Here is a 26,238-nt window from a genome sequence, read left to right on the forward strand (position 1 = left end):
CCAGCAGGCAGGACTATCCCCGTTCTATAGCGAGGCACAGAGAAGCTAAGTGACATGACCAAGGGCATGCAGGAGTCTGTGGGAGAGCAGGAATTGAGCCTGACTCTCTTAAGAGCCAGGCTAGTGGTCTCAGCACTGGGCCATCCCTGCCAGCTGGGGCTGGGTCCCTGGGCTGTGGTAGGCCTGGTCTACAGGGGAAAGGTTTTGTTTGGTGTCTGCCAAGGTGTGAATGAAAACTGACCTACTTCTCCTGGTCCCACTTTCCCCTGCGGGGACATTCTCCTCCCAGCGTAACTCCACCTGCATAGTGCCCCCCGGGGCACCGAGGCCCACAGCCCTGCGTCATCTCCCGCGCTGCTATGACCCACCCCAGGGAAGATCCGCTGCCCTTGCTCCCCACCATTTCTCCTCCAGCCCCTTTCACGTCGGCTTCGCTCTCCCAGAGATGCCAGGCGCTGCATGGACGCCCCACGAGAGCCGCTTCCTGCCCCAGGGAACCCGCGGTCCAAACGGACGCGGGAGGGATGGGACGCAGCAGCAAAGCGAGGGGAAGGGGCTTGCCCCAGGCTACCGGCAGAGCTGGGAATCGACCCCAGGAGTCCTGGGCACCAGTGCCCTAGTTGCTAGCCCAGGCTGCCGCTCAACCCATTCACCAGGTGCTCTAACAGGGAGGGGCACGGGCCTAGCAGCCAGGACACCTGGGTTCTATTCCTGACTCTGCTGCTGACTCACTGACCTTGGGCAACCCGCCCACTTCCCCTTCTTTGTGCCTCAGTTTCCCTGTCTGTAACCCTGGGATAATGACACCTTGAGGGAAGAGCCTGTTCCTCCCGATGCCAGGTGTTCTTCTTGTAGAAGGCAGTTGCGGCCCCACCTCTCTCTGGCTGCCCACGCCCAGGGAGCTGCTGCCCCATTCCCACGCCAACTCACAGTTCCCGCCCCGCCCGGCGTCCTGGCTCCGGCTAAACTCTTGCCATACCAGGCCCTCTGGCTGGGCTATAGGAGAGAGGTGTGGGCATGCCCAGTGGGGGTGTTAAACCCCATCCCGATGGTGGCTCTGCAGGGACATGAGGGCCGAGATCAGAGAGGCTGCAACCCAGCAGGGGCAGAGAGAGGACCCCCCCACCCTCCCTCCACACACACTCAGGTTCTATTTCTAGCTCAGGAAGGGGAGTGGTGGTGGGGGAGCTGGGAGCCAGGACTCCTGGGTTCTTTCCCCAGCTCTGCTCTGATTCGCTGTGTGAGTTGCTTCCCTTCTGTGTGCCTTGGTTTCCCACTGAGCCCTTCCCAGGAGGGCTGTGAGGCTCTATAAGTGTCGGGCAGGTGCTTTGAGATCTCAGGACAGGCACTGCAGCAGGAGCCCGGCCCGGTGGTGTCACTATCCCAGTGAGCTGAGGGGCTGGGAGCTCTGGGGTTCCCTGGTGCTTGGAGGCCTGTGCCTGGGACCTTCCCTGGTGCGTGGTGTGGCCCTGCCCCGCTCGCAGAAGCCTTGGGAAGTGCCCTGGGCACCAGCACTGCTGGAGGAGGCCGTGGGCAGGACCGGGAGGCGAGGGAGGTGTCTCTCCTGTCTGCCACTGCAGCCTCGTGACTCAGCCACCTCGGGTCTTGGCCGAGCTCCCTGGCCAGTCACACCCGAAACTGCGGCACTGCGGGCAGCAGGCTGGGCGCTGCCAAGGCCGGGCAGTAGCCTCCCCTCACAGCCTGGTATCAGCCCAGGCTCCAGTCCCCAACCAGAACCACCAGCGCCAGGGTTCACTCTGCCAGCCCCTGACAGCAGCTGGATGCCCGCTGGGCCACCGGCGCCAGCCCCTCACCTGCCCCCGCATGCCAGAAACAAGCCCATTCCAGCCCCCCCTTGCCCGCCCACCGGGGCTGCCGAAGCCAGATGTCAGTGCTAAAATTACTCCGGGCCCGGGCGGGGAGCTGGGGGTGGGGAGCTGCGCTCAGCCATCCCTGCCCGGCTGGCTGGGAGACAGGCCCCGGCTTGCTGGCTGGGGTTTTTTATTATTTTTATTATTATTTTTTTTTTAAAGGAGCTAATTCGGTCATGGAAAAAGGTTTGGGTGGAAATACCTTCCCCAGACGTGTGAGTGGAGGCAGTAAATGGGAGCTTTGTTCGGCGGCTGGGCTGGGAGGCCCAGGCAGCACGGCAGGGAGAGGGGCTCCGAGGCCAATCCCAGCCCCCCTGTGTTCTTAAAGCCCCTCCACGGTCAGAAACCCCCAGCCCCCATGGAGCCAGAGCCCTCGGGGGAGCTGAATCTCCCCCCTCCGGCTGGCGCGGAAGTCCAGCTGGCTCCACGGAGCCGGGCGGCAGTGGGTCTTTGTGTGGTGTCAGGCTCCGGGCTGTTTGGCGCTCCGGGCTGGCCTAGCTTGAGGCAGTGAGGTCCAGTGGCTAGAGCACTGGGTTGGGACTCAGCAGACCTGGCCTTGGCTCTGCCGCTGACCTTGGGCCCGTCTTTGATCCTCTCTCTCTAGTTAGGCTCTGAGCTATCCGGGGCAGGAACCGGGTCTCACTCTGCGGCCGTGCAGCACCCGACTCAAAGGGCCCTGTGCTCGGGTGAGGTCTCTGCTACCTTATAATCATCTGGGTTTTGGGTCAGCCCCTCTCCATCCTTGGCTGGGGTCAGTTACCCTGGGCTGATTCTGCTGGTCCTGGGTCACCTACTGAGTTTGGGGAGGGCTCCCAGGCATCTCTGACCCTCTCTCATTTCCCCAAACATCCCTCCATGGTGAGAATTCTCCTTGTTTTCCAGACAGGGACAAAGAGGCAACGGGAGTGGGGTCTAGTGGTGAGAGCAGAGGAGTGGGAGTCTCGACACCTGGGGTTCTGTGCTCAGCGTGGGGAGGGGAGTGTTCTGTAGTGGTTGGAGCGTGGGGGACAGGGGGGACTTAGACTCCTGGGTCCTATGCTTGGGAGGGGACTGTGGTCTAGTGGTTAGAGTGGTGCCATCCAGAAGCCAGGACTCCTGGGCTCTATTCCCAGCTTCCTACTGACTCACTCTGTGACCTCAGATAAATCCCTTCCTTTCTCTCGCTCGCTCTCTGACTCAGTTTCCCCACCTGTAGCTCAGAATTGACTCTCACCCATCACCCTGAGGGCTGTGGGATTTAGGCTGCATACCGCTTTGGTACCTATTTAACTGCAGCCGTTTAGAAATCAGTGCAGTGCAAGTGGGTCAATCCCGTTGTGCGGTTGCAGGTCTAAGCATCTTTATACTGGTATAACTGGGTCCCCACTGGGCTGGGTCGTACCCCTTCAGCTGTCCTGGTATGGCTAAGTTGGTCCCCAAACTGTAGAGCAGGCCTTAATAAACGCCTGCAAAGACCTTTGAGATCCTCCAGGCTTCAGGGGCGGGGGGGAAATGCAAATGACTTACTAATGAACATTTGTGGTACGTCCACACTGCGTTGTAAACCTGGGTCTGGGGGATCTGGGCTTGTGCAAGCGCTGTTTCCAACCTCCCACTTGAGTGTCCGCACTGCATTGTAAACCTGGGTTCACAATTGCTGGTCCCGGCTCTCTCAGCCGTGTTAACACGTCCACCCCGCGCAGACCCTCCGACTCGGGGCTGCGACTTGACCTTCGTCCGCACTGCAGAATGACTTGCCTCTTGGCTTCTGGTTCGAGCCCTCGGAGCTTGGCTTGGGCCCATGTGGATGGCACTGACAGCGGGGAATCGGTCTGCTGCGGGAAAAGGAACAGGCCTTGCTTCCCACCCCAGCTTGGTCAGTGCCAGAGCTCTGGCTCAGGGCGTTACTGATGCCCCCTGTTGGCTGATCGCGCCCAATGCCATCCTCTGCCCCAGGACAGGGCTTTAAAGATGGTCAAGAAGCTCCAGCCTGGCCCCAGAAATGCTGGCGGTTGCCAGGGGCTGGCTGCTACTTTCTTTGACTGATTTCCCATCAGCCCGGCCAGCGAAGGGTTCAAGCCCAGTCCAGACCCCAGAGCCCCGCTGGATTTCGGGCTGGGCTGGCTGGCTCTAATTCGGGGTGCGGTTCGGGCCAGGCCTGTTCCCCGTGCAGCCGGGATCCCTGCTGGGGTGGAAGGGGTTAGATGCTGTGGCTGCGCTCAGGAATGCGGTGCTGCGAGTCGGGGAAGAACCTGCATGCGCCCAGGTGCTCCACGGGGCTGGGTTTGTTTTTGTTGCCTAAGCCTGTGGGTTTGGTTCCTACTGGGCACGGGAGAGCAGGTTCTGGCTCTTCCCCCCCCACCCCCACCCCCACCCCGTGTGTTCGGGCCTAGCCACACCCACTGGAATAAGGGCCTGGCGTGGCAGCTGGGGGCGGGGAGAAAAGAGATATACCCCTCCTTCCCCCAGCTACACCTAAACACACACACACACACACACACACACACACACACAGCAAACACACATACCCAGCTCAACATAGACACACTCCCACACCCCCAGCAAACACACACACAGCTCAACACAGGCACACTCCCACAACCCCAGCAAACACACACACACGCACGGCTCAACATAGACACACTCCAACACTCCCCAATCAACACAACACTCCAACACGCACGCGCACACACACACACCAGTCCAACAGACACATACCAATATTTACACTCACATATCCCAGCACACACACATCACCCCCCCAACCTCAGCACAGACTCATCAACAAACACACCAACCCCAACAAAATCACACAGATCAACACACACACACACACACCAGCCCCACAGACACACACACTGATACATCTACACACACGCCAACCCCAACACACCCTCACCGACATACCCAAAGACACCCCCTCCCCCCACAATCCTGCTGCAAGCACTAGACAACCCTGCCCTTTGCAGAATCAGGCTCCCAGGCTTCCAGCCCCTCACCCCGTCTCTAAGGGCCCAATAGTGCTAAGAGCTCCCGGCCACAGGCTGAAAATTTTCTGAAAATCCAGCTCGTCACTGGTGCCTAACTGGGAGCTGAGCCTTTCTGGAAATCCAGCTCCTGCAGTGCCAGCGGTAAGAGACAAGACTTCCCTGGGTGGCAATTCCCGTCTCTCCCTTACAAATACCTTTCCCTGCAGCCCTAACCTGCCGCCACCCACAGCCCCCATTACAGTCTAATTATTGTCTCCCTTGCCGGGAACAGTTTGTTGGGAAAGTAGAAAATCTGTATTTATTTTCCCACCTTCAAGTAGCTTTTTAAAAGCAACAACAAAAAAACACAAACCCACAAACCCAAAGCAGGCCCAGCTCAGTGGATTCCACCGGGCCTCCCCTCCCCACCTCCCGAAAATCCCCCACCCCACCCCACCCTGCAAGCTGGAACGGCTTGCAAACCCCAGAGGGGAAATATTTCTGGAGGACGCCGTGGCAAGGGGGTTAGGCTGGAATGTGCCGCACTCCACCTCCACTAGCTTTGCTGCCAGTGTCCTGACGGGGAGGGTGTGGAGCGGGCGGCTGTGGGTCACAGGGGCAAATTGAAATCGCTGTCAGAAGTCCTGTGAGGTTCAACAGGGCCAGGAGCTGGCCTAGAGCAGAGAGGAAGGACGGATGCTAGCCCAAGGCCTGGCTTCAAGCTATTTAGGCATAGCAGCTCTGAGCCTCAGTTTTCCCATCTGCACAATGGGCAGAACAGCCCTGCCCTGCCTCACATGGGGGGGGTTGGGAGGAGAAATCCTTTAAAGACTGAGAGGTATTCGGACACCACAGCATAGGCGGAGGTCCTAGACAGACTGGAAACCCAAGATCAGCTGCATGGCCTTGCGGCTGGGGCCTTAGATTAGGACCCGGAGACATAGGTTCTGTTCCTGGCTTTGCCAGTGCCTGTGTCTCTGTGTCTGGGCGTGACACTCTGAGCTCCATAGGGCGGGGGCGGGGGGGGGGCGGCACGGCAGAGGAATGGCACCTTCCAATGCCAGGCCCTGGCCCCGGTGAAGAGTGGCTGTGTCTGGCTCTCAGTGGGAAATACACCTGCCTCCGCGCACAGCTCGGCCCCAGTCTTTGTGCCTGTCAGCCGCCCCCCAGCTGCATTAGCCCCATGGCTTTAGTAGCAGCTTGGAGTGACGGTCCGTGCTGAGCCCGGCCGTTCCAGGGTGCACCGGGACCGCGCCGGACTCCGCTGCCCGGCGGCCAGAGCCACCCGTTCACGTGCACGTGGCTCCGAGCTAGCAGCTTGTCTGCTCCAGAGGAACGTCCCTCCCGAGGGCTCTGGGACGCCCCGCTGGTTCCCGGGGGTGCTGGAGTGGACGTGCTTTCTGCTGGGTTCAGTGCTGTTCCCCCGGGCCAGCGCGGAGCCCCCTGGAACCCTCTGACCCTTTTCCTGGCCCCATCCCAAAGTCCCGCCAGATCTCCCAGCCTCCCCGGCGTCAGGAACGATGGGATAGGTACCCAGAGGGCAATGCCAGTCAAATGGGTCGGAAAGGGGGCAAAAGGGCCCTGGCTCTTACGCCACATGACCCCATTGCAGTGGAGGCTCTGAGCACTTGGGCCCAGTTCCTCAGAGGTGCGTAGGTGCCTAACTCCCAGAGTTCGGCGCACGCATACCTCGGAGGAGCTGGCCTCGGGTCCTCACACTGGTTCGTTCTGCTAGCGCAGAAGCAGCGCGGAAGGCGCTGGCACTGTTATCCCAGGCACCACGCTCAGCAGCCCCTTGGCGGGGGGAGCTGGAGGGGGGGCGTTTGCGTCAAATCCCTTGGGAGGGAGGCGGGCGGAAAATCCACATCTCTCTTTTTCTGTTACCAAAAAATATAGCCCTGGGTTTGAGCGGGGTACGGCTGCGGGCTGCTTGGCCTCCCTAGCTGAACGTCACAGCCCAGGCTGCTCCGATGGACCAGAGCCCAAAGGGCCGAACTGGGCAGATCGGGCCGGGGCAGACCTGGGTTTTACCTGCTCTGGTGAGTCACTTCCCCGCCTGCCCGGGCTTGATTCCTCGGACCGTCTCCTCCCTGCTCTGTGGCTGGGAAGTGCCTGGCGTAGCTTTGCCCTGGTCTGAGTGAGGGCCTCTGGGCACTCCCGCCATACAGAAAATGGTCACAGCAGAGATGAAGCTCTCTCCAGTCTGGGCGGAGCGTGGGCGGTGGCCACGCCAAGGAGGTTCGAGTCAAAGGCCAGGTTGGCACCAGGGCGTGAAGAGGTGGGATCCCTGGCTGGCGTCGCTGCGTTCACAGAAGCCCCTGGTGCGGCAGACTCTGGAGGCTAGAATAAGCGACACCAGTGCACGGTGCGGCGTTGCCGGTCGAAGCTACGTCCGCCCCGGGGGGTCCTTTGCTGGGGCAGCCACACTGGCAGGCATGCGCTGTGAGGCCTACCCCAAACAGCCTGGGTTTGCTGCAAGCATCGACTCCCCTCAGACGCACGGAGCGAAACCTCCTCTGGGCTTTTCCAAGGCTGGGGCGAGCGCCTTGTCTGCACCACGCCGAGGGTGGGAGAAGCCAGCGCCGCTGAGTGTGATCCCATTGTGTTCCGGCTGAGAACGGCAAACTCGTGACGTGTTGGAGGCCGCCCCTGCGTGGATGTAACCTGCGATCCCCCAAGTGGTTGGAAAGCAGCCCCACAGCTGACCCCGCTCCCCTCCCCCACGCCAGCCCAGCCCAGAGTCTAGAGAGAAAGCGGGGGGCCCTATCTCTGCAGAGGGGTATCTGTGAGCTGGTTCTCTCGCTGGTTTCCATGGGCTGGACACCTTGGCCTGACAGCACATTTATTTTTGGAACCCGGGCTCCAAGAGGCCCTCACATATGGAAAAGCTTACGGAAACGGAGCCCTTACGTGAGCGGCTCACTTGAAATCTCATGGCTTTCGCTACACAGGCCGCTTGGCAGGGTCCTCCGCAGCAGGGGGAACGGAGCCGTGGGCCAGCGAGCTCTTGGATTTTTAAAGGCACCCAACACCGTCCTCTCGCCCCAGTAGGATGTGTGCACAGGCCCGTTCGGAGAGATGACTGGCCTCTAGGGCTGTTTGTGCCGCTGGGCTGGGTGCCTGCTAGAGTCATGTCAGGGCACTGCTGTGGGGAAGTTCACAGCGCTGGTGTCCCAGCTGGGCACTGCTGAGGGGAAGTTCACAGCGCTGGTGTCCCGGCTTGGCACTGCTGCTGGGAAGCTCACACATGAAGCTTGTGAGCCAGTGTGCAACGATCGTCCCCGCCGTCTTGTGCCAGCATGACGCACATCAGCATCCTCCTCACGGGACGCTAGTTTCCTCCGCTTTATATCCTCCAGTCTCCTGCCTGGCTCAACACTCCAGCTTCCCACGCTCACCAGTGGGGGGCACCACATGGCAGGTCAACCCTAGGGACAGCTTGGACCTCAGCGCCCTGGGCCTTTAGGACAGAGATGCGGGGTGCAGCCCCCTGCCTACTCCGTGGGGATCTGCAGGGTGATGGGGCCAAATTTACCCCCTGACTGCACTGTGGGCCTGGATCTGACCCGTGGGGCTCAAAGCAAGGAAGCCCCCGGCAAACTGTGACCCCAGATCAGAAGGGGAAGAAGCGGCTTTCCCTACTGGGTGACAAAAGTCCCCCACCACTGGGGTGAGCATCAGGGCCTCTCTTCTCTGCAGCGGGATGAGGTTGACCCCCCCAATCCAAGCACAGCCCCTGCCCGCCTCTCCCCCTCCCCCGAGACCAAGCACCCGGGCCTCTCCCTCAGCTGCGGCCATTTCTCCTCTGCTGGTCATTCTTGTGCCATTCGCTATCTCTTTCTGCTATTCCCCATCCTTGTGCCAGTTGCTACTCCCGGGCTGGGCAGCCCTATCTCCATGGTTCTCCCCACCAGCATGCCAACCCCTCTGCCACGTCCCTTCCTTGTGCCAGCCCGGCTCTGCTGTTCACCATGATCGTGCCAGCCACGGCCTCTCCGCTCTCCCCCAGGTGTGATGCCAGCCATCCCCTTTCACCCATTTCCCACGACTGGCACTCCTGCCACGCTCCCCGCCACCTCCCTGCCCTCGCCGCCCGGCCTAGGAGCTGTACCAAAGGGCTTCAAACTAGGGTGAGGCAAGATCCCCCCCAGCCCCGCCCCCGGGGAGCAAGTGCAGGAGCCCGAACAAAGGAGGGGGGGGACCGAAAACAAGCAGCAGGGGCGGGGGCGGGGGGCAAGAGCGGGGCGGGGGGGGGAGCGGGAGCCGCAGTGGCGGCTGTTGTGAATTAGGGCTGGGGTGTAGTGTTCCATGTGGAAGATGTGACGAGCTCGCATTCTGCCCCCGGGGTGGTACAGGCCGCACTGAGGCGGGGCGAGCCAAGCCCAGACTAGCGCTGGCATCGAGAACATAAGCTCCATTTATCTGGGAACCTGAAATGACTCTTGATTTAAATCAGATGGTAAAAGCACAAAAAAATCGCCTGCCTTTGGCCCCGGTTCAAAAGGAAAAGCACACAGACACACGCGCCCTTGTGCGGCGCCGCTTAAAGGGCCAGCGCCACGCACCGCTCCGGCGCGGGGACAAGGCAGGGCCTCGTCCAGGCGTGGCGGGAGGGGGTCTGGGTTGGGGTCTGATGGCGCTGTTTGGTGGCCCGGGGCTGGACCCGGGGTTTCTCCACTGGGATGTGGGGACTGCCATCAAAATATAGATCTGGATGGGGATTTTAAATGCGCACCCAGGGTCAGGGGTGTGTGTGTGAAAGAGAGAGAGTTGGTCTTCATGTGTATGAGTCAGGGTGTGGTGTGTTTGTGCATGTGAGTTGGTACATGTGTGTGAGAGTAGGTGTGTGTGTGTTTGTTTGTGAGCAAGGGCGTGTGTGTCGTTTGGACCCTGGGTTTAGGTCTGATCTGCTTGCCGGTCTAGGACTCTCCTGTTCATGCATTTCTGAGCCAGGGGGCGTTCAAACCCACTGGGCTACAATAAACCTCCTCCTCTCCCAGGGCAGCGGTGTAGGGTTGCCAAGTTTGGTTGGACATATTCCTGGAGGTTTCATCACATGACATAATCTTACGATCCTGGAGACTCCAGGACAATCCTGGAAGCTTGGCAACCCCACCTGAGCTGTGAGTTAGGGCACAGGATTGTTGGGGGAGGGGGCAGGATTCCTGGGTCCTATTCTCAGCTCTGCTGGGTGACCTCAAGTGAGTCCCTCCCCCTGAGTCCTCAGCCCTCTGGGGTTAGCTGGCAATGAGCAGGAAAGACCAGGCAGGTGTCCCGACTGTCGAACCAAACAGTGGTATGTCCCCTCCCCTCAGGTGGGGCTGGATATTTGGGGTTATGGCCCCTGCACCGTGGGTCAGAGGCTACTGGTTGAACAGGCCTCCAGATCACCCTTCCCATGGGCATGCGGAGCCATCTGGCCCTCCGTAATCGGGGCGGGACTGGCTTCCATGGGTACTCGAAGCCCTGCTCGTCACCTGCCCCCCCCGGCAGAGAGCATGCTGGGACAGCTGTGTTCCCAGCAAGCTCTCTGCTCTGCACATCTGGAAGGGCCCCCTCCAGCTGAGCCCCTCTGCTCTCCCATGATGCACTGGGGGCTCAAAGGGTGGCCCATGGAGGGGAAGGGGCTGGACAGCTTTCTCCAAGGGAGTGGGGTTTGGTGGGTCTCTGCTCCATCCCCAGCTAGTCCTCAGCCCCCACTGGCTCAGGAGATGCCCTTTTGGCCTGGGGGTCCTGGCTGCCCAGGGGCATGAGGCTTGGCACAGGCCTTCTGGGGGGCGATGTTCGGGGCAGCGGCAGGCCAGATCCCTACTGTATTAATGGCGCATCCCCTCTTCACTGCACCCTGGAAACTCCAGGACAATCCGGGAGGGTTGGCAACTCTACTCCTCCTCCCTCTCCCTCCAGCCGGGGCTGGGCTGGGATCAGGGCTGTTTCACATGGGGTGGGGTGGGAGGTTGGGAGCTGAGAGACACAGAGCCTATCCAAGGGGTGGGGGGAGCTGCTTTCCCTGTGCTGCGTGCACAGGCCTGTGTGAGTGTGTACATGCCTGTACTGGGTGTGTGTGGGCGCACTGTGTGTGTTTATGTGTGTGCTCTGAACTCCTGGGCTAACCCCACCTCCCTCACAGGGTCAGGAGTGCCCTGACCAGGCTGGCACTGTACCAGAGCCCTGGGCTTCCTGGGGCCCGTGTCCTGGGTGCAAATCTAGCTCGAAAGGCCCAGCGGGAAAACTTGGCCCTGGCGCCCTGCCGTGCCTGGACCTGGAGCAGCTCGGAGGGTTGCAGCTGCTCTTCCTCTGTCAGGGCAGCCTGGCAGGATGCCACCAACCCTCCGGGCCAGGCCCTGCCCCCTGCCCCCAGTTTCCTGCCCACCCTCTCCCCCATCGCAGGGGTGCCTGCGGGGGCAGGGCTTTGGGAGTCTGGGCACAGGCAGTGCCCGTGCAGTGCAGCCAGGCTGCAGGGGGCTGAGACCCCTGGCTGGCTCATCAGCTCTCGCTCGCCCTGCCCTGGCATCTGTGCCAAGCGGCAGCATGGTACTGAGCTCCGCCACCGGGCAGGGAGGGGCTGGTCGGCAGTTTCACCAGCACCATCTCATTCTGTCCTTCTTCTCCCGCAGCCGGGAAGGCCCAGCAGACGCCCCGGATTCTCCGAAGGCAGGAGGAAGGAACGCCGGCGGTGTGTCGGGGTGGGAGGTCAATCCTGGTGGAGGACACCCCAACTCCACTGCCCGCTGTGTCTTTCAAGGGAGATGCCTGGGGGCCATGGCGTGCTCGCCGTGGGGGGCGACTGATGCCACCAGGATCCTCGGCCGGTGCTGAAAACAGGTCGGTGCCGGGCATTGCTCCATAGCAGACGGACGACCCCCTGCTGGCCCTCCCCCACCATGGCAGCGAACAAGGAGAGGGTCTGCCCCAGCGGGACCCCGCTGGGTCACATGAACGGGTTCCCCCCCACCGTTTACCCCTTCGCCTTCTCAAGCAGCATCCGGGGCTCACCCCCTTTTGAGGTGCTCACCAGTGCAGGCTACTTCCGGGGCTTCCCCACCGACCTGCCCAAGGAGATGGCGTCTCTGTGTAAGTACCAGGGGCTCGGCGGGGCTGGGGGTGCCCGTGTTGAGGGAGGGGGGTTCATCATTGTTTAGGGGAATCACAAGAAGCTTGAGGCTGTGATGTTGCATCGTGGCAGGGCTGGCGATAGCATGCAGTGAGTTGAGGGTGGGTTGGCATGGGATCGAGGCTGAGATGGGATTGATGCTGGGACTGGTGGTGCCACGCTGGAGTGAGTGGGGCTAGCTCCGGATGTGAAGGGGTTAATGGCGGGGTGCAGTGGGGCTTGTGTTGGAAGTGAAGCGGTTAATGGCCAGGTGCAGTGGGGCTGGCCCCGGATGTGAAGGGGCTAATGGCGGGGTGCAGTGGGGCTGGCTCTGGATGTGAAGGGGTTAATGGCAGCGTGCAGTGGGGCAGGCTCTGGATGTGAAGGGGCTAATGGCAGGGTGCAGTGGGGCAGGCTCTGGATGTGAAGGGGCTAATGGCTGGGTGCAGTGGGGCTGGGTCTGGATGTGAAGGGGTTAATGGCGGGATGCAGTGGGGCGGGTGTTGGATGTGAAGAGGTCAATGGTGAGGTGCAGCGGGGCTGGCTCTGGATGATAAGGGGTTAAAGGCGGGGTGCAGTGGGGCAGGCTCCGGATGTGAAGGGGTTAATGGCGGAGTGCAGTGGGGCTGGCCCTGGATGCATAGAGGCTAATGGTGGGCTCCATTCTCTTTATTCGGGTAGCAGCTGGAGTTCCCATCCCAGATCAGAGCCCCATTGTGCTGGGTGCTGCGGGAGGGATGTGCCGCAGGGGCATGGTGGGGTGGGTGCCAGGGCGTGGTAGGACAATTTTGGGTTTGTCATCGGGGCATGGCAGGATTGGTGCCTGTAGATGGCTGGGCTGCTGCCAGGATGCAGCCGAGTCAGCGCCAGGGCATGGCAGGGTCGGTGCTGGGAAGTGGCAGGATTGGTGCCTGCACATGGCGTGGCTGGCATCAGGGTGTGCCGGGTGTGACGCTGGGATATTTTTAGGTTTGGCCCTGGGATGTGATGGGGTCATTGCCTGATGGGGTCATCGCCTGGGTGTAGTGGGGTTGGTGCTAGGCCACGTTTGGGTTTGCCATCGGGCCGTGGCAGGGTCAGTGGGGAGTTGGTGCTGGGACTTTTCGGGGATGGCATGGTGACCCATTGCAATGACCTGATGTGATGGGCGATAGTTTGATGGGATGTCCTGATGGTCGAATGGGGACAGGGGGGACGCTGTCTCTGGTCTTCCATGGTGCCCTGGGAGCTCACAGTCCTGCCTCTGGTGGGGGTGGCTCTCAAGGGGGATAACTCCCAGCAGCCCCTGCTGCCCTATAGTGCCAGGGGTGGGTCAGGCCCCCCGCCCTGTCCCCGGTGAGCGTTTTGGCTGGGCTGGTGGCTCAGTGCCAGGGCTTCAGGGCTCCGTGGGGCTCAGCCCTCTCCTGCCTGCTGGGACAGGCCTGGAACCCGGCCTGGTCTCCCGTGTGCGGATCCCAACATGCAGGAGCCGCGTCCCCACGCCGCCCCAGCTGTCAGTCACGGGCTGCACGTGTCTGCGCCACATGTGGGACTGGGCTTATCCCTGTGGGCGTCAGGGTCCTCCCCTGCATGGGGGGCTCCTGATGGAGGAGTCATGCCCCCTGTGATGCCTCCAGTGATGCCTCTCAATCCCGACCTTCAGCCCCTCCTCCCCACACCACCTCCCGGCCCGCTAGAGGGGCTCCAACATTGTTCCTTTCACTGGGGCTGGATCTGAAGGCAGCGTGGGGTGGGTAGCATGACCCATCCCGCCCTGGGCACTAGACCTTAGGGCTGCCCAGCCCTGGGCCAGACCCGGTGAGCGCCCTGCTTGGCGTGACCTGGCCAGCAGCCTGTGCAATGTGGGCCGCGGTACGGGGAGCCCAGGGGCGTGCCCGCGTGGGCGTGGGAGCCTGGCTGGGCTTTTTGACAGTGGAATCCCAGGCAGCTGCAGGTGGTGCTTGCCCTGGGGCCCGGCGGAGCGGCAAGTACATTGCGTGGGAGGGGCAGGAACGTTGGCATCTCGGGGGACGGAGCAGCTTGGCAAGACGGTGCCTGCTGTGATCTCCCACCGTGTGGGGAGGGCGGGTGTGGGCGAACCCTTGCTCTGCCTATGCCAGGGCGTTAGCTGACGGGCACAGTGCCCCCTGCTGCTCAGTGCAGGGGTCCGAGAGCCCCCGAGGTCTGGAATGGTGCTGTGAGGTCAAGCTGCCATTTGTGATGGGGGGCAGGAGCCTGGGGTTGAGTGAGGGGCCCATGGAGCAGAGCAGGGGTGGGAATGTGGGGCTCAGCAGGTCTGGCTGCAGCTTGGGGGGAGTTTTCAGGCCGGGTGGAGTTTGTGACCATGGAACTGTCTCCTTTTCAGGAAACAGGAAAGGGGTACACTTTTGGCACAGGTGTGGGCAGGAATCTGCCCCCCGGGCTGCCCCCGGCCCAGCCCCCTTGTCTCCCCCAGCCCCCTTTGTCAAACTCCACGCGAGCAGCAAGGTGGCCTATGTTCTGCTCACGCTGGCTTTTCTGCGGGCCCGGCTCTCGCTCAGCCGACGGAGGGTGACGGCTTTAATCAGTGCCTGATGGACGGGCGCTGGCAGCGCCCCTGGAAAGAATTATTTCATCTGGCTCCAGATGAGAGCTGCCGAGCGGGGCCCGCATGGCGCTGCAGTGAAAAGGGCTCTGTGTGCTCCCCTCGCCAGCCCCTTGCAGGCAGCGGGCAGGCGGCTTTTCCCACCCAGTCCTTCGGCTCTCCATCGCAAAGCGGGCTGCGGTCAGGGCTCCTCCCTGGCTTGCTTTCTCCCTTCTGCAGGGGCTCTCGGACTTCACTAGCCCATCCCAGCGCTCGCTGGGCCCCAGGGCCGCCCGAGCCCATTGCACTGGGCCGCACCTGGGGTTTAGCTGCTGGAGAGTGGCAGGGCAAGCCCTGGTACAGCAACCCCCTTGCTGCTCCCTGCCAGGGGCGTCGCTGGCTTTGCAGAGCGGATCTGGTGGGCGCTGGGATTAGGGGCTGGATGCCTAATGTGGGAGGGCGGGATGTGCAAAGGGGATGAGTGGCTTAGAGCGGGGGTGGGCGGGTGGGGCTGGGAGTCAGGACTCCTGGGTCCTCTTCTTGGCTCTGGGAGGGGAGTGGGGTGTAGCAGTTAGAGCCAGGGGTGGGAGCCAGGACTCCTGGGTTCTATCCCTGAGTCTGGTGGGGGAGCAGGGTCTAGTCTGTTGGAGCAGGGCAGGAGACGGGCGTCAGGACTCCTGGGTTGCTTCCTCACTTCTGATACTGCCTGGTAAGACGGGCAGCGCTCTGATATGGGCAGGGGGCTGTGAGGGCATTGCCCTCCAGCCGCTGGGGTTGCTAATGGGACCCAGATCCGTCCCCTGCGCCGGCCTGGTGAGAGCTCAGGGGTCCCAGGTGAGCTCGCAGAGGCAGGTGTCTAGCGCACAAAGCTGGGACTGAAGGCGTTCTCCTGCTGCCTCTCGGGGGCAGTGCAGGTGGTGCCTTGCCCTGCCCGGCCTGTGCATCTTGTAGCTACGAGCCTCCACGGCGATCGACCCAGCACCAGATTCACCTTGAGCTTCCCCGGCCTCCACCCCCGCTCTGGACCCCCCAGAGCCCTGGGGCTCCCTTGTCATGCCCCCCAAGCCCAGTCTTCCACGTCCTGGCCCCAGCTCCTGTGTCCTGTTCAGTGAGATCCCAGACTGCAAATGGGCATCCCCCAGTCCCGGCGCTGTGAGCTCCCCCACAGCAGTGCCCAGCTGGGACTCCAGCGCTGTGAGCTTCCTGGAGTATAAATGGGCATATCCCCTGCCCCCGGGTAGGTGGAGCTGCAAGGCCACATGGACGGTCCCAGCTCAGTGGCCTGGCCTCCTTTGATCAGCTAGGCAGGCGGACTTAGTGCATTGCGTGGTGCGGGAGCAGCGGTGGATACATCTTTACTTTGGCACTTCACCCTCGGGGGTGGCTCTCCACACCCCAGAAGCAGCTGCCTTCCGCCGCTCTGTGGCATCGGGAGCCCCCGGCAGCCCAGAGAAGTGGTAAAACTCCTCTCCCTGCCCCCGTTATGCAAATGGAGAAACTGAGGCATGTAATGAGTGGGACGCGGTGAGGTAGAAATAGAAACCAGGCGACCTGGCTTCCAGTCCCAGGCTCAGCCTGCCTAGCTGTGCCATAACCTGCCAGTGGGGCACCCCATCTCCAGGGTTTGGGATCGTCCTTCTGGGGGTGGGGAGCGGGATATCCAGGGAAGCGGAACTCCCCCCACCCCAAATCCCTTGACCTGAAGCGAGCGGAAAGTGACTCCCACAGCTACTGTAGCACAGTGGACACCCAGGCTGGGATACTGGGGAGGGCTGAGACTTGGCTGCTCTGGGGGGCAGGGGCGGGGTTCAGGGTGATTACCCAGTTTGGTGTGACTTGGGGTTCCCTGATCTGCAGCATCCCCGGGAGCTGGGCAGAGGGACCAGGGGGGTGAGCCCCAAATGTGGGGCTGTCCCGTCCTGAGCGCAGTGAGCCCATGGGTCTCCAGGGGGAGCCAGCGGTATCCCAGCCCCAAGCATACTGGCCTCTCAGTGAATCCCGCCAGGGGTACAAGGGGGGAGGCCAGCCGGGGGGGGTGGGGGGGTGGGGGATGTAGCTGGCGGCCGCCTATACCCTGTGGTTTGTTTTCTTTAGTGTTAACTTTCAGCGTCTTTCAGGCCCATTTATGCCGTAGTGGCTGGAGTAGAGGTGCCCCCAGAAACACCAGCCCCAGGCCCCCTGGCAGCTTTTGGCTCCCCTCCCCTCATCTCTGATCGCTTCTAGGAGAGCCAGAGAGCCCCAGTGCCACCAGTCGTGGATCTCCAAGCACCATATGGACATGAACTAATTCAGCCCTGCGGCCCTCCGCGGGAGGGGGCGAGGGATATCCCAGCTTTGCAGATGGGGGACAGGGACACACTCTGCCAGTGATAAGACTGGCAGAAAAACCCAGGAGTCCTGTGTCCCAGACCCCGCCCTGCTGTACCCATTAGACCCCTCAGTCCCTTCCCAGAGTAGGAATAGAACCCAGGAGTCCTGACAACCAATCCTGGTTTCTCTAGCCACTAGACTCCACTCCCCTCCTAGAGCTGGAGATGGAACCCAGGAGTCCTGGGCGCCGGGTCTCCTGTTCTAACCCCCTTGCCCTCTCTGCCGGGCTCTCGCAGCTCTCCCCAGGGGCACAGACATTGCTGCTGGACACAACGAACCTGATATCGCAGCACTGGCAGGAGGGGCTGGGCGATGCAGCCCCCCCAAGGGCCAGCAGAGGCTGCCAGTGGCAGCTCCTGCTCCTCAGGGCTGCTGAGAGCTCCTGCAGGGATGGTGCCCAGGGAAGGGCCATTAGGAGCAGCACCCGGAAGTCCTGGCTGAGATCAGGACCCCGTCGCACTGGGGTGAGAGACAGCCCCTGCGTCCAAGAGCTCACAGTCGAAACAGACCAAGAGTGGGAAGGGAAACTGAGGCACGTGGCAGGGCAGTGATTTACCCATGCTCTGTGGCAGGAGTCAGGGATAGGACCCAGGTGTCCTGACTCCCAGCCCGATGCTCTAGCCACTAGACAGCACTGCCTTAGGCTTCCCACTTGCTGCCCCCTTGCACTGGTCTGTGCCCTCCCCCTCTGGTTAGAGCAGAACCAGCATGCGTCTCTCCTCCCCACCCGAGCGAACCCAAATGCCCCTGGGAGAGGGGCCTGGTGCTGGCGGCTGGGAGGAAGGGAGTGACTCCCCCAGCTCTGGGAGCGCTGAGCGCCCCTTATCTCCATCTCCTCCCGGCTTAATGCTGCTGCTCTTCCTCCTCTGCCCACAGGATCCTCCGCTTGTGCTGGCTACTGGTGTTAAAGAGACAAGGGGTGGGGGCTGCCGATGCAGACCTCCCTCCGTCTGCATTGTAGCCGTGCCTTGCCGGTTCCCAGCCGGGACTCCAGTGCTGTGAGCTTCCCCGCAGCAGTGCCCAGCCGGGATGTCAATGCTGTGAGCTTCCCCGCAGCAGTGCCCAGCCAGGACATCAGTGCTGTAAGCTTCCCTTTAGCAGTGCCCAGCTGGAACGCCAGCGCTGTGAGCTTCCCCTCAGCAATGCTCTGCCTCTCATGATATTACTTTACAAAGCTGCAGGGGATAAAATAGATCCCAGGAGATCTAGCTCCCAGTACCCTGCTCTAATCACTAGACCTGCCTTGCTCTGCTTTTTAGGAAGAATAAATCCCTGTCTGTTAGGGTGCTCAGCATGGCTGAGCTGCTCTGTGGGAATTCCCTCCCCCACAGGTGGTTCTAGGAAGGGGAATCACCCTGCTGCCCTGCAAGTTAGCACTGCCCCAACCCCCCGCAGCTCTGAAACCCCTAGGTCCCCTGCCCCCCATCCACAAATAACCGACCCTCTCCTACTGCTTCCCCCAGCCACCCTCTCCCCTAGCACCGCTCAGCTGACGTCCCCTCCCCATCGCCCGTTGCAGGGTCCCTGATTGAAGCCCAGAGTGGGGAACGCACCCAGGGAGCAAACAGAGGATGAATCCGTGAATCCAAAATTGGGGGGGGGGGGGCCCTGCCCCCCCCATCCTGATCCTGGATCCACAGCAGGAGTTGGATCCCCCCTGCCAAATGCCCCTTCCCCCAATTTCCTGCCTCTGCTGCTCAGCTTGTGTATCCTGCACCCCTGTAGGCCGGGTCTGTTCCCACTTTCCAGACTAAACCAGTGAGCCCAGCATCCATCAGACACAATTATGGCCCCTATCAAAGGGCTGCGCTCCCAGCTGCCTGGGAGGGGTCAGGGGGAGCTGACTGCCCTCCCCACCCACTGATGCGCAGCTGTCCAGGCGTTGATGGGCGCCCTCTCCTTTAACAAGATGGGGGACGGCCGGGTTGCTAACTGATCCCTGCAGCCCCAGCGCAAGGCCCAAGGGGGTGGTTGTGTCCCTAGGGGTGCTGTGACCATTTCAAGCAGCCTCTGGTCCTGGACCATCTGCGAGCCTGTCAGCTGTGAAACTAAGCAGTGGTGGGTGTGTTCAGGAGTGGGGAGGGAGACCTCCGCCTGGAACCCGTGGGGTGGTCAGGCCTGATCCCAATGCCTCAGTGTGGTGCTAGGGGGTGCCGTGCTGCAGGGAGAGAGGGGGGGCTCTGTAGGGAGTGCTCTTCCTTCAGAGTCAGCCTTGGCTGAGCTTGGGGGTGCTGTGGGCTGCAGGGAGTGGGATGAGGCTCACTAGGGGGCACTGTGCTGCAGGGAGCTGGGTGAGGAGTCACTAGGGGGCGCTGTGCTGTGCTGTAGGGAGTGGGATGGGGGTCAGTAGCTGCCCTGCTGGGAGGGGGGCAAGGGCGCTGTGCTGTGGGTGGGGGCTCAGTATGGGGCACTGTGCTGCGGGGAGCGGGGTGGGGGCCTCAGGAATGTGAGACATCATTATTACTAGCTCCCCCCCCATGGCCCCCGGGGCTGCCCAGCCCCACCCATGGTGCTGGTGCTGCCCCTCCCCCTCTGTTCTCACCACATGTATCATGAATGTTGCAGTGTTTATGGCATCAGTGGGGCTGGAATGTGGGAAGGAGCCTTGGGGCTGTTCCTGGCTCCAGAGAGGGCCTGGCCCCTCGCCTCCCCCCTGGGCCAGCCTTTCCTTCACCGGCCACAGTGTAGATCCCCTCACTGGGGCATGCACGAAAGAGAGCCCAAACAGCCCCCAGATCAGACCTGTGGCTCCATTCAGCCAGGTGTCCTGCCCAGAACAGAAGCAATGGCCCGTGTGCCCAGTAGCCCATCTCCTCTGCCCTCACACTATAGCAGGGGTGATGTCTTCCTGACCTCTCAGTCAGGGGCCCTTTCACACCCTGAAGGAGGGAGTGGGGGTGGAGGTGGATCTACAGCCTGTGTCATTGTGAACCCAGATGTTGAGCTCCACTGAAATGCAGCCACCTCTGAGGTAGAGCTTGGCAGCTGTTGAACAGTGGGGGTGGGGATGGGGTATCTTAGCCAAAGATAGGCAGCCCTCTGCTCTTGGGTAGTGTGGCCTAGCAGACTGAGCAGTGGACAGGGAACTGGGAAGCCCCAGGTTCTAATCTCGGGTGCTGACTCACTGTGTGGCCTGAGACCAGTCCCATCCCGTGTTTCAGTTTTCCCCCATGTGGGCTGAGAGCTGAGAGGGTCAGTCGGTCTCAGGGCGCTGGGCTGACAGTACCCCTATGGGTTTGCTTGGCCTGTGCAGAATTGCTTGGGCCTTGTGTGAAAGACCCCTACGTGGGCTGCAGGCAGCTCTGCTGGGATTCTGAGCTGGGAAAGGGCTGGCTAAAGTATGATGCTGAGATGGCTTTGTGTGTATGTGAGATATGGTGTGTGTGTGTGTGTGTGTGAGAGAGAGGTGGTGGTGGTGGTGTGATCTGCCAAAGATGCCTGGGGGTGGCTGATGGAGAGGGAAATTCTTTGCTGTGGATTTGAGGGTCAATGAGGAACCCACTGGAGGGTCTCTTGACACCAGTGGTGGTGTGACTCTGAATGAGTCAGGGCACGAATGAGAAAGACTGACGTGTGATTGTCTGCCTGTTGGTATGCGGCTGTGATTGTGAGCGTGTGCGATAGCAGTCGAGTGACCAATGAGCCAGCGATCGAGTGATGGATGTGTGAAGGGCGCAGTTGGGCTGAGTGTGAGTTGCAACTGAGAGCGTGCGGGAGTGACACCAGCGCCGTCCATGTGCCGCTGTGAATAAACGTGAACATGACTGTGCATTGTTCGTCTGTCCGTCCTGGTGGGGAGGAGATGGAGGGAGGCCAGGGACGACCCAGCTGTGTTCCCAGTTTGCTGACAGTGTGTCGGGTTCCTCTTCCCAGACAGTGAATGCGTCACTCCCAGCAACTGGTGCCCCGGTGGGGCATGGCACGCAGGGCTGGATGGTGGAAGGGTCTGGCACCGGGCCATGTGGCCAGCGCAGGAAGTAGTCAGTGTGCCACAACAGGAAGTGGAAATGCCAGCCTCACCCTTTGCTAGGAACCCAGATGGTTGCAGCATATGCTGCTTCCTGGAACCACCGCGGCCAGCCACGGGGGGTGTCACCTGGAGCGGTCCAGGGGGCCTGGTTGGCAGAGGGCAGGATGCACCGAGCCCCAGGAACAGGCCTGGCAGGTCTGGCCTGGCCCCTGATTGGGCTCTGGGCAGAGATGAGTCACGCTGTTGCACAACACTGCCAGAGTGACTCTGCTTCTCAGAAACATGCATCACTGCAGGGGAAGAGGGCAGGAGGGCTGCCATTGCGGGGAGCTCCAGGCTACCCCAGCCCAGCCTCTCCCAGCAAGGGGCACTGCAGGGAGTGGGGCAGGAGGGCTGGCCCGGGAGGGGGTGGGACGGACCTCCCAGCAGGAGTGCTATTGCTAATGGAACAAAGGTTCATGTCCATGCTGTGCAAGTACCAGGTGGGCGGGGTGTTTATAATATCATTAAACATGGGTCATTTTTTGGGGGGGGTCCTTTCTGTTGCCCACCCTCCCCATCTTGGTGCCGCAGGGGCCTGCTCCTTCCCCTGCCCCTGGGGATCAATCTCTTCTGGAGCTGGGAGGCTGTGCGGGTTTCAGACATAATAAGAGAAAAGTTTCCCCTGAGACAGAGGGAGCGACATGGGCACGGGGGCCTGGGGTGGGGGGAGCAGAGGTTTAGCCCCGGGTCAGCTGGGCACATGGGAGCCAGCCACCGGCAAGATGAGGGATTCCTTTCTGGCATGGGTCAGCTTAACGGTGGTGGTGGCGGGGGGCAAAGGCGGGGAGGCCTCAAGGAAAGAAGAAGGAAAGTGTGAGCGTCTCTGTGCAAAACAAACAGGGCTTTATTCAGACAGGAAACCCCAGTGGCTGGGTGGGCGGGCGAGGGGCTGGGGGCCTGCACCCTCCCAGCGGCATCCCGTCCCCTCAGCCAGCTCATGGGGGTAGAGGTGGAAGGTGACGCTGTACCCCCGGGGACATGGTAAAGCCAGGCTGCCACCCCACCCCCTCCGGCTGACTGGGGGGTAGGTGACACCGTCACCCAGAAGATGTCCTCCCCACCCCTGGTGTGAGTGACGGGGTGAGCAGGTGACACTGTGACCCAGGAAATGTTGCCCACCTCAGTGCGGGTGACGGGGGAGTGAGTGACAGTGGCTCCCTCAGGTGCGGGTGACAGGGGGAGCAGGTGACACCCTAACGCCAAGGGTGCTGCCTGCTGATGCAATCAGCCCCATTTAACCCACCAGGGTGGCCCCACAGGAGTCCTACACCATAGTCCACAGCTGCCCTCTTTCAGGGGGGCGGCCCAGGGAGACTACAACTCCCAGCATGCACCGGTCCCAGTGGCCCGCCTGGGGTGAGGGCACTGGAAGCTGGGCGTTCCAGTCAGTCTCTCCGTGGCACCTGGCCACGGGCCGGACTGCGTCTCTTTGTGCCGCTGAGTGGCGGCTCTCGGGGACTCCTGGCCGGTGGGCAGAAGGCTGCAGAGGACCTGGGTGCTGGCATCTCGCTAGCCTGCCCCATGCCGCGTGCCCCACCCCCACAAAGGCTGGCCCAGGCACATCTGGTTCTCGTGAAACATTAGAAGGCTAATAGTTTTAATTGCCACAGGTTGGGGGGAGGGGTTTCTGGTCCCTGTGCTGCCTGCAGCTGGGGTGGGGGGGGGAAGGCTTCTCGTCGGCCTCTGCCCTCCCCCCAGCCCAGCTCGGCTCCATCTTTCAGAGTCACTAGGGTTGTTACTAGGCAGCCCTGGCCCTTCCTGTCGGGGGCTCCGCATGGAGCAGGCAAGAAGCACCCAGGTTGGGGGTCCCAGTTCATTGGCAGCGCTTGGGTGGGGAGTGACTAGCAGAGGGGGATGAGGCTGAGCAGGCTGGGGGTGAGTCGAGGACTGTCACCTGGCCTTATGCAGGGGCTGTCAGGGTGGGGTGTGAGCGGGCGGGGGTGTGGCGGGCCTGGGGGCTCCGGAACGGAGCCATGAAACCATAGGGGCCTGAATGGGAGCGGGAGCTAGAGTCTTTGCTGCCCCAGAAACACAAGCTCGACCCCTCCCCCCACCCCCCAAAACAGACATTACACACGGCTTCACATGCCACACACATGCACCACAAGGGTGTGCACACCATACAGATACTGCACGCAAGCACATGCAACAGACATCCCATGCACTTGCCCATGCCACACATGTGCGGGCGTGACACACTGCACACACGCACGATGCTGAGAGGAACATACATGCTTCTGCAGCCCAGACACATGCACAGCACATGGGCACACCCGTCACACATGCCTATGCATGCCAGCCCAAGGCAAGCACGTACCAGGGTGACGTAAGTATGAGGGCAATGACACACGTGTTGAACAGATGTGAGCACACAGGAGAGCCATGGCGACAGCAGCACCCCCACACGGACACTGCCAGAAGTACACAGCAGTACGACACGCGTGCCACACTGTACCGAGAACGCACATGCAGACACGTGTGCATGGTGCTAACACAATCATATCACACCCACACAAGCATGGACAGATGGACGCAAAGGCCTGCAGACATCGCACATGTCTGCATACACCATACAGATGCACAGACATCACTCCAAGATGTCTCCATGTGCCACACTGACATGACATACACACATGCATTGCACTGACAGAAGCCTGTATATGATGAAGCCACATGCAAACACATGTGCAGTGACACAAGCATGCACACCCGCGTATCACTGACTCAAGAACACATGCTCCAACATGAACATGCAGACACACGCACCTCACCAACAGGCATGCTGTACCATAAGCGTGCACCGACATGCGTGTGCTGCACTGGCACACGCTCCATGCAACTCGCACATATATGCCCACCAACACGAGTGTGAATACAGTGAATAATGTTCCAAAAAACTCCCTGAGCACGTGTTAGGATGATTAAACCAAAATGCTTCCCGCTCACTCCCTTCCTGCTGATGCTAGAGCCTCTGGCACAACAGTGACTCGTGCAATCGCACGCCCCAGCGTGCCCCATGACACTCACAAGTAAGCAATGTGAACGACAAAAACCCACCGGCCCACACAGCCGTGGGGCAAAATTCGCTAGATTCCCTGCAAAGAATTGGCTCCGTTCCATTCATATCAACCCCCACTGGGGTGAGCTGGGAGGGGCCCATCCCAGTCCAGGGGCTCCTTCCAGCCCCCTCCCCCCCCAATGTTAGCTGGCACAGGACCCCTCGATGTGGGGCTGCTTCGAGAGTTTGAGCGGGTGAGTTCTGCGCCCAGGGAGTGAGGGAATGTCTGCAAGGCTTAATAGAGTCTGTGTGAGTCTGGGAGAGGAGCGGGAGCCCGTGCCTCCACGCTCAGGCCTTCCACAGAGCCGGGGTTTGTGCCGAGCGGCTTCTGGTTTTAATTACCGGGCAGGCGGGTCAGGCTAATTGGGACCTTTTGGATTTCAGCAAATGCATTTGAAAGGGAAGGAGGAAAGAAAAACCCTTTCGGGCCCTGCAGCACGTCAGCTGCGACGTGGCATGCCCCACCCAGGGGTCCGCCACGGCACAGGTCAGTGTGTGTGTGCCTATAGCCCCCCCTTACACACACACACACACACACACAACCTCTCTCCAGCCGCAATGTGTGCGTCACTTTATACATCATTTGCCAGTTCAGGGTGCATTGAGGATTTAAGCCTTGCGGGGGGGGAAAGGGAATACTGCCCCTCCATTCAGACTTGCCCTGCTTCCAACTGGAGTTGTGGGTGCTCTGCCATGGGTGATCTGATGTGGGGAGTCCAGGGGGTTCCCCCCAGGAGATCTGGGGGGAGGGGAATTGGTGCTCTGCTGGGGGCAATTTTGGAGCAGATGCCTGATCCCAAATCTCCCAGGAGTTTCTGCTCTAGGAGATCCGCAGGGTGTGTAGAGCAGATCTGCCCCCCTTGGCCCCCTGCACACACACATGCTCACCCCCTGGCAGGAGGCACTGGGCTCTGGCCCCTGCTCCTGGCTCAGTGGCCAGCTCCCAGGGCGGGTCTGTCTCTCGCTCTCGCTGACGGTTTATTTTTTCCAGGCAATTATAAATTGCTGAAGCTGCCTGTGGAGCCACGTGGCTGCCCCTCCAGAGGCTCGGGGCCGCGGCCCCCCACATCCGCTGTGAATCCCCCTTTTCCCTCTTTGTAGGAGGCAGCAGGGGCATTAGGGCCCAGTCATTTCATGTTGAAACCCCCATAGCCTTGACTAGGTCTTGGCTGAAAACCGTGTTTCAAACCAGCTCCGCCAACATAACCCCCCCTCTCTCCCCCCCGGGGACCCGGGGCCTCAAGCTACGAAACTGGAGCTCAAACCCCAGCTCCAGATGCCCCGTTGCAGGGAACCCCCAAGCCCCGCATCCCGAACTGGCCCCTCCAGACGGGAGACGTGGCTGGGGCAGGGGTGTGCTGGGTGGGAAGGTCGCCCCTGTCCTGGGTCGGGGTGGGGGGCAACAGTGGCAGGGGCCTAGGGGGCGGGGTGGGGGGGGCTCGGTAGGAGCAGGCGGGAGCCCGCTGTGTCCTGGCGGCGCCTCATCGGATCTGTGCCGCGCGCTGCAGGCAGGGAAGGGAAGGGTTGACATGGAGCTGGGTCAGTTGAAGGTTACTGTACCCAAAGGGGGTTCTCCGAGAGTTCAAGCAAAGCTCGCTGCTCTGCCTCTGCGCTGGAAGGAAAGGGAGGGGAGCTGCTGGGGGGGGCAGCAGGCTGGCCCAGCCAGCGAGCGAGCGGGGAGCCAGGCTGGCCCAGCCAGCGAAGGGGGAAGCTGGTGAGGGGGGGAAGCCAGCCCAGCCAGGGAGGGGGAAGGCTGGGGGAGGGGCCAGCCCAGCCAGTGGGGAGGAGGCCGGGGGGGGGGAAGGCGGGGGGGCAGCCCAGCCAGTGGAGAGGGGGCTCTGGAGAGGGCAGCCCAGCCAGGGAGGGGGAAGACTGGGGGAGGGGCCAGCCCTACCAGTGGGGAGGAGGCGGGGGGCAGCCCAGCCAGTGGAGAGGGGGTTCTGGAGAGGGCAGCCCAGCCAGGGAGGGGGAAGACTGGGGGAGAGGCCAGTCCAGCCAAGGAGGGGGAAAACTGGGGGGGAAAGCAGGCCTAGCCAGTGGGCGGGGGGGGGGGGGGGCGGAGAATGAAGCCCAGCCAGTGGGGAGGAGGCAGGAGGGGTTCAGGCCAGCCAGTGGAGAGGGGGCTGGGGGAGCAGGCCAGCCTAGCCAGTGTGAGGGGAGATGTGTGGAGGGCAGCCCAGTCCTTGAGGGGGAGGCCATTGAGGAGGCCAGCCCAGGCAGTGTGGGGGAGGCTGAGGGGGGAAGCCAGCCCAGCCAGTGGGGGGGGGGGAGGCTGAGGAGGGAGGCCAGCCCAGCCAGGGAGTGGGGAGGCCAGGGGAGGAGGCCAGCCCAGGTAGTAGAGGGA

The 26,238-nt window shown here is 61.7% G+C and overlaps 1 protein-coding gene across 2 annotated transcripts in view; it reads left to right on the forward strand.

Annotated features, from left to right (window-relative positions):
• RARG (retinoic acid receptor gamma) overlaps positions 1-26,238 on the forward strand; it is a 63,718-nt gene that overhangs the window by 5,550 nt on the left and 31,930 nt on the right. For both annotated transcript variants that reach the window (XM_007058520.4, XM_027821013.3), the window contains exon 2: positions 11,437-11,893. In XM_007058520.4, coding sequence (XP_007058582.2) covers positions 11,704-11,893 — 190 coding nt within the window. In that variant the 5' untranslated portion in view covers positions 11,437-11,703. The remainder of the gene's footprint in view (positions 1-11,436; positions 11,894-26,238) is intronic.

The sequence above is a fragment of the Chelonia mydas genome, chromosome 20 (assembly GCF_015237465.2).
Source record: "Chelonia mydas isolate rCheMyd1 chromosome 20, rCheMyd1.pri.v2, whole genome shotgun sequence".
Taxonomy (NCBI): Eukaryota; Metazoa; Chordata; order Testudines; family Cheloniidae; genus Chelonia; species Chelonia mydas.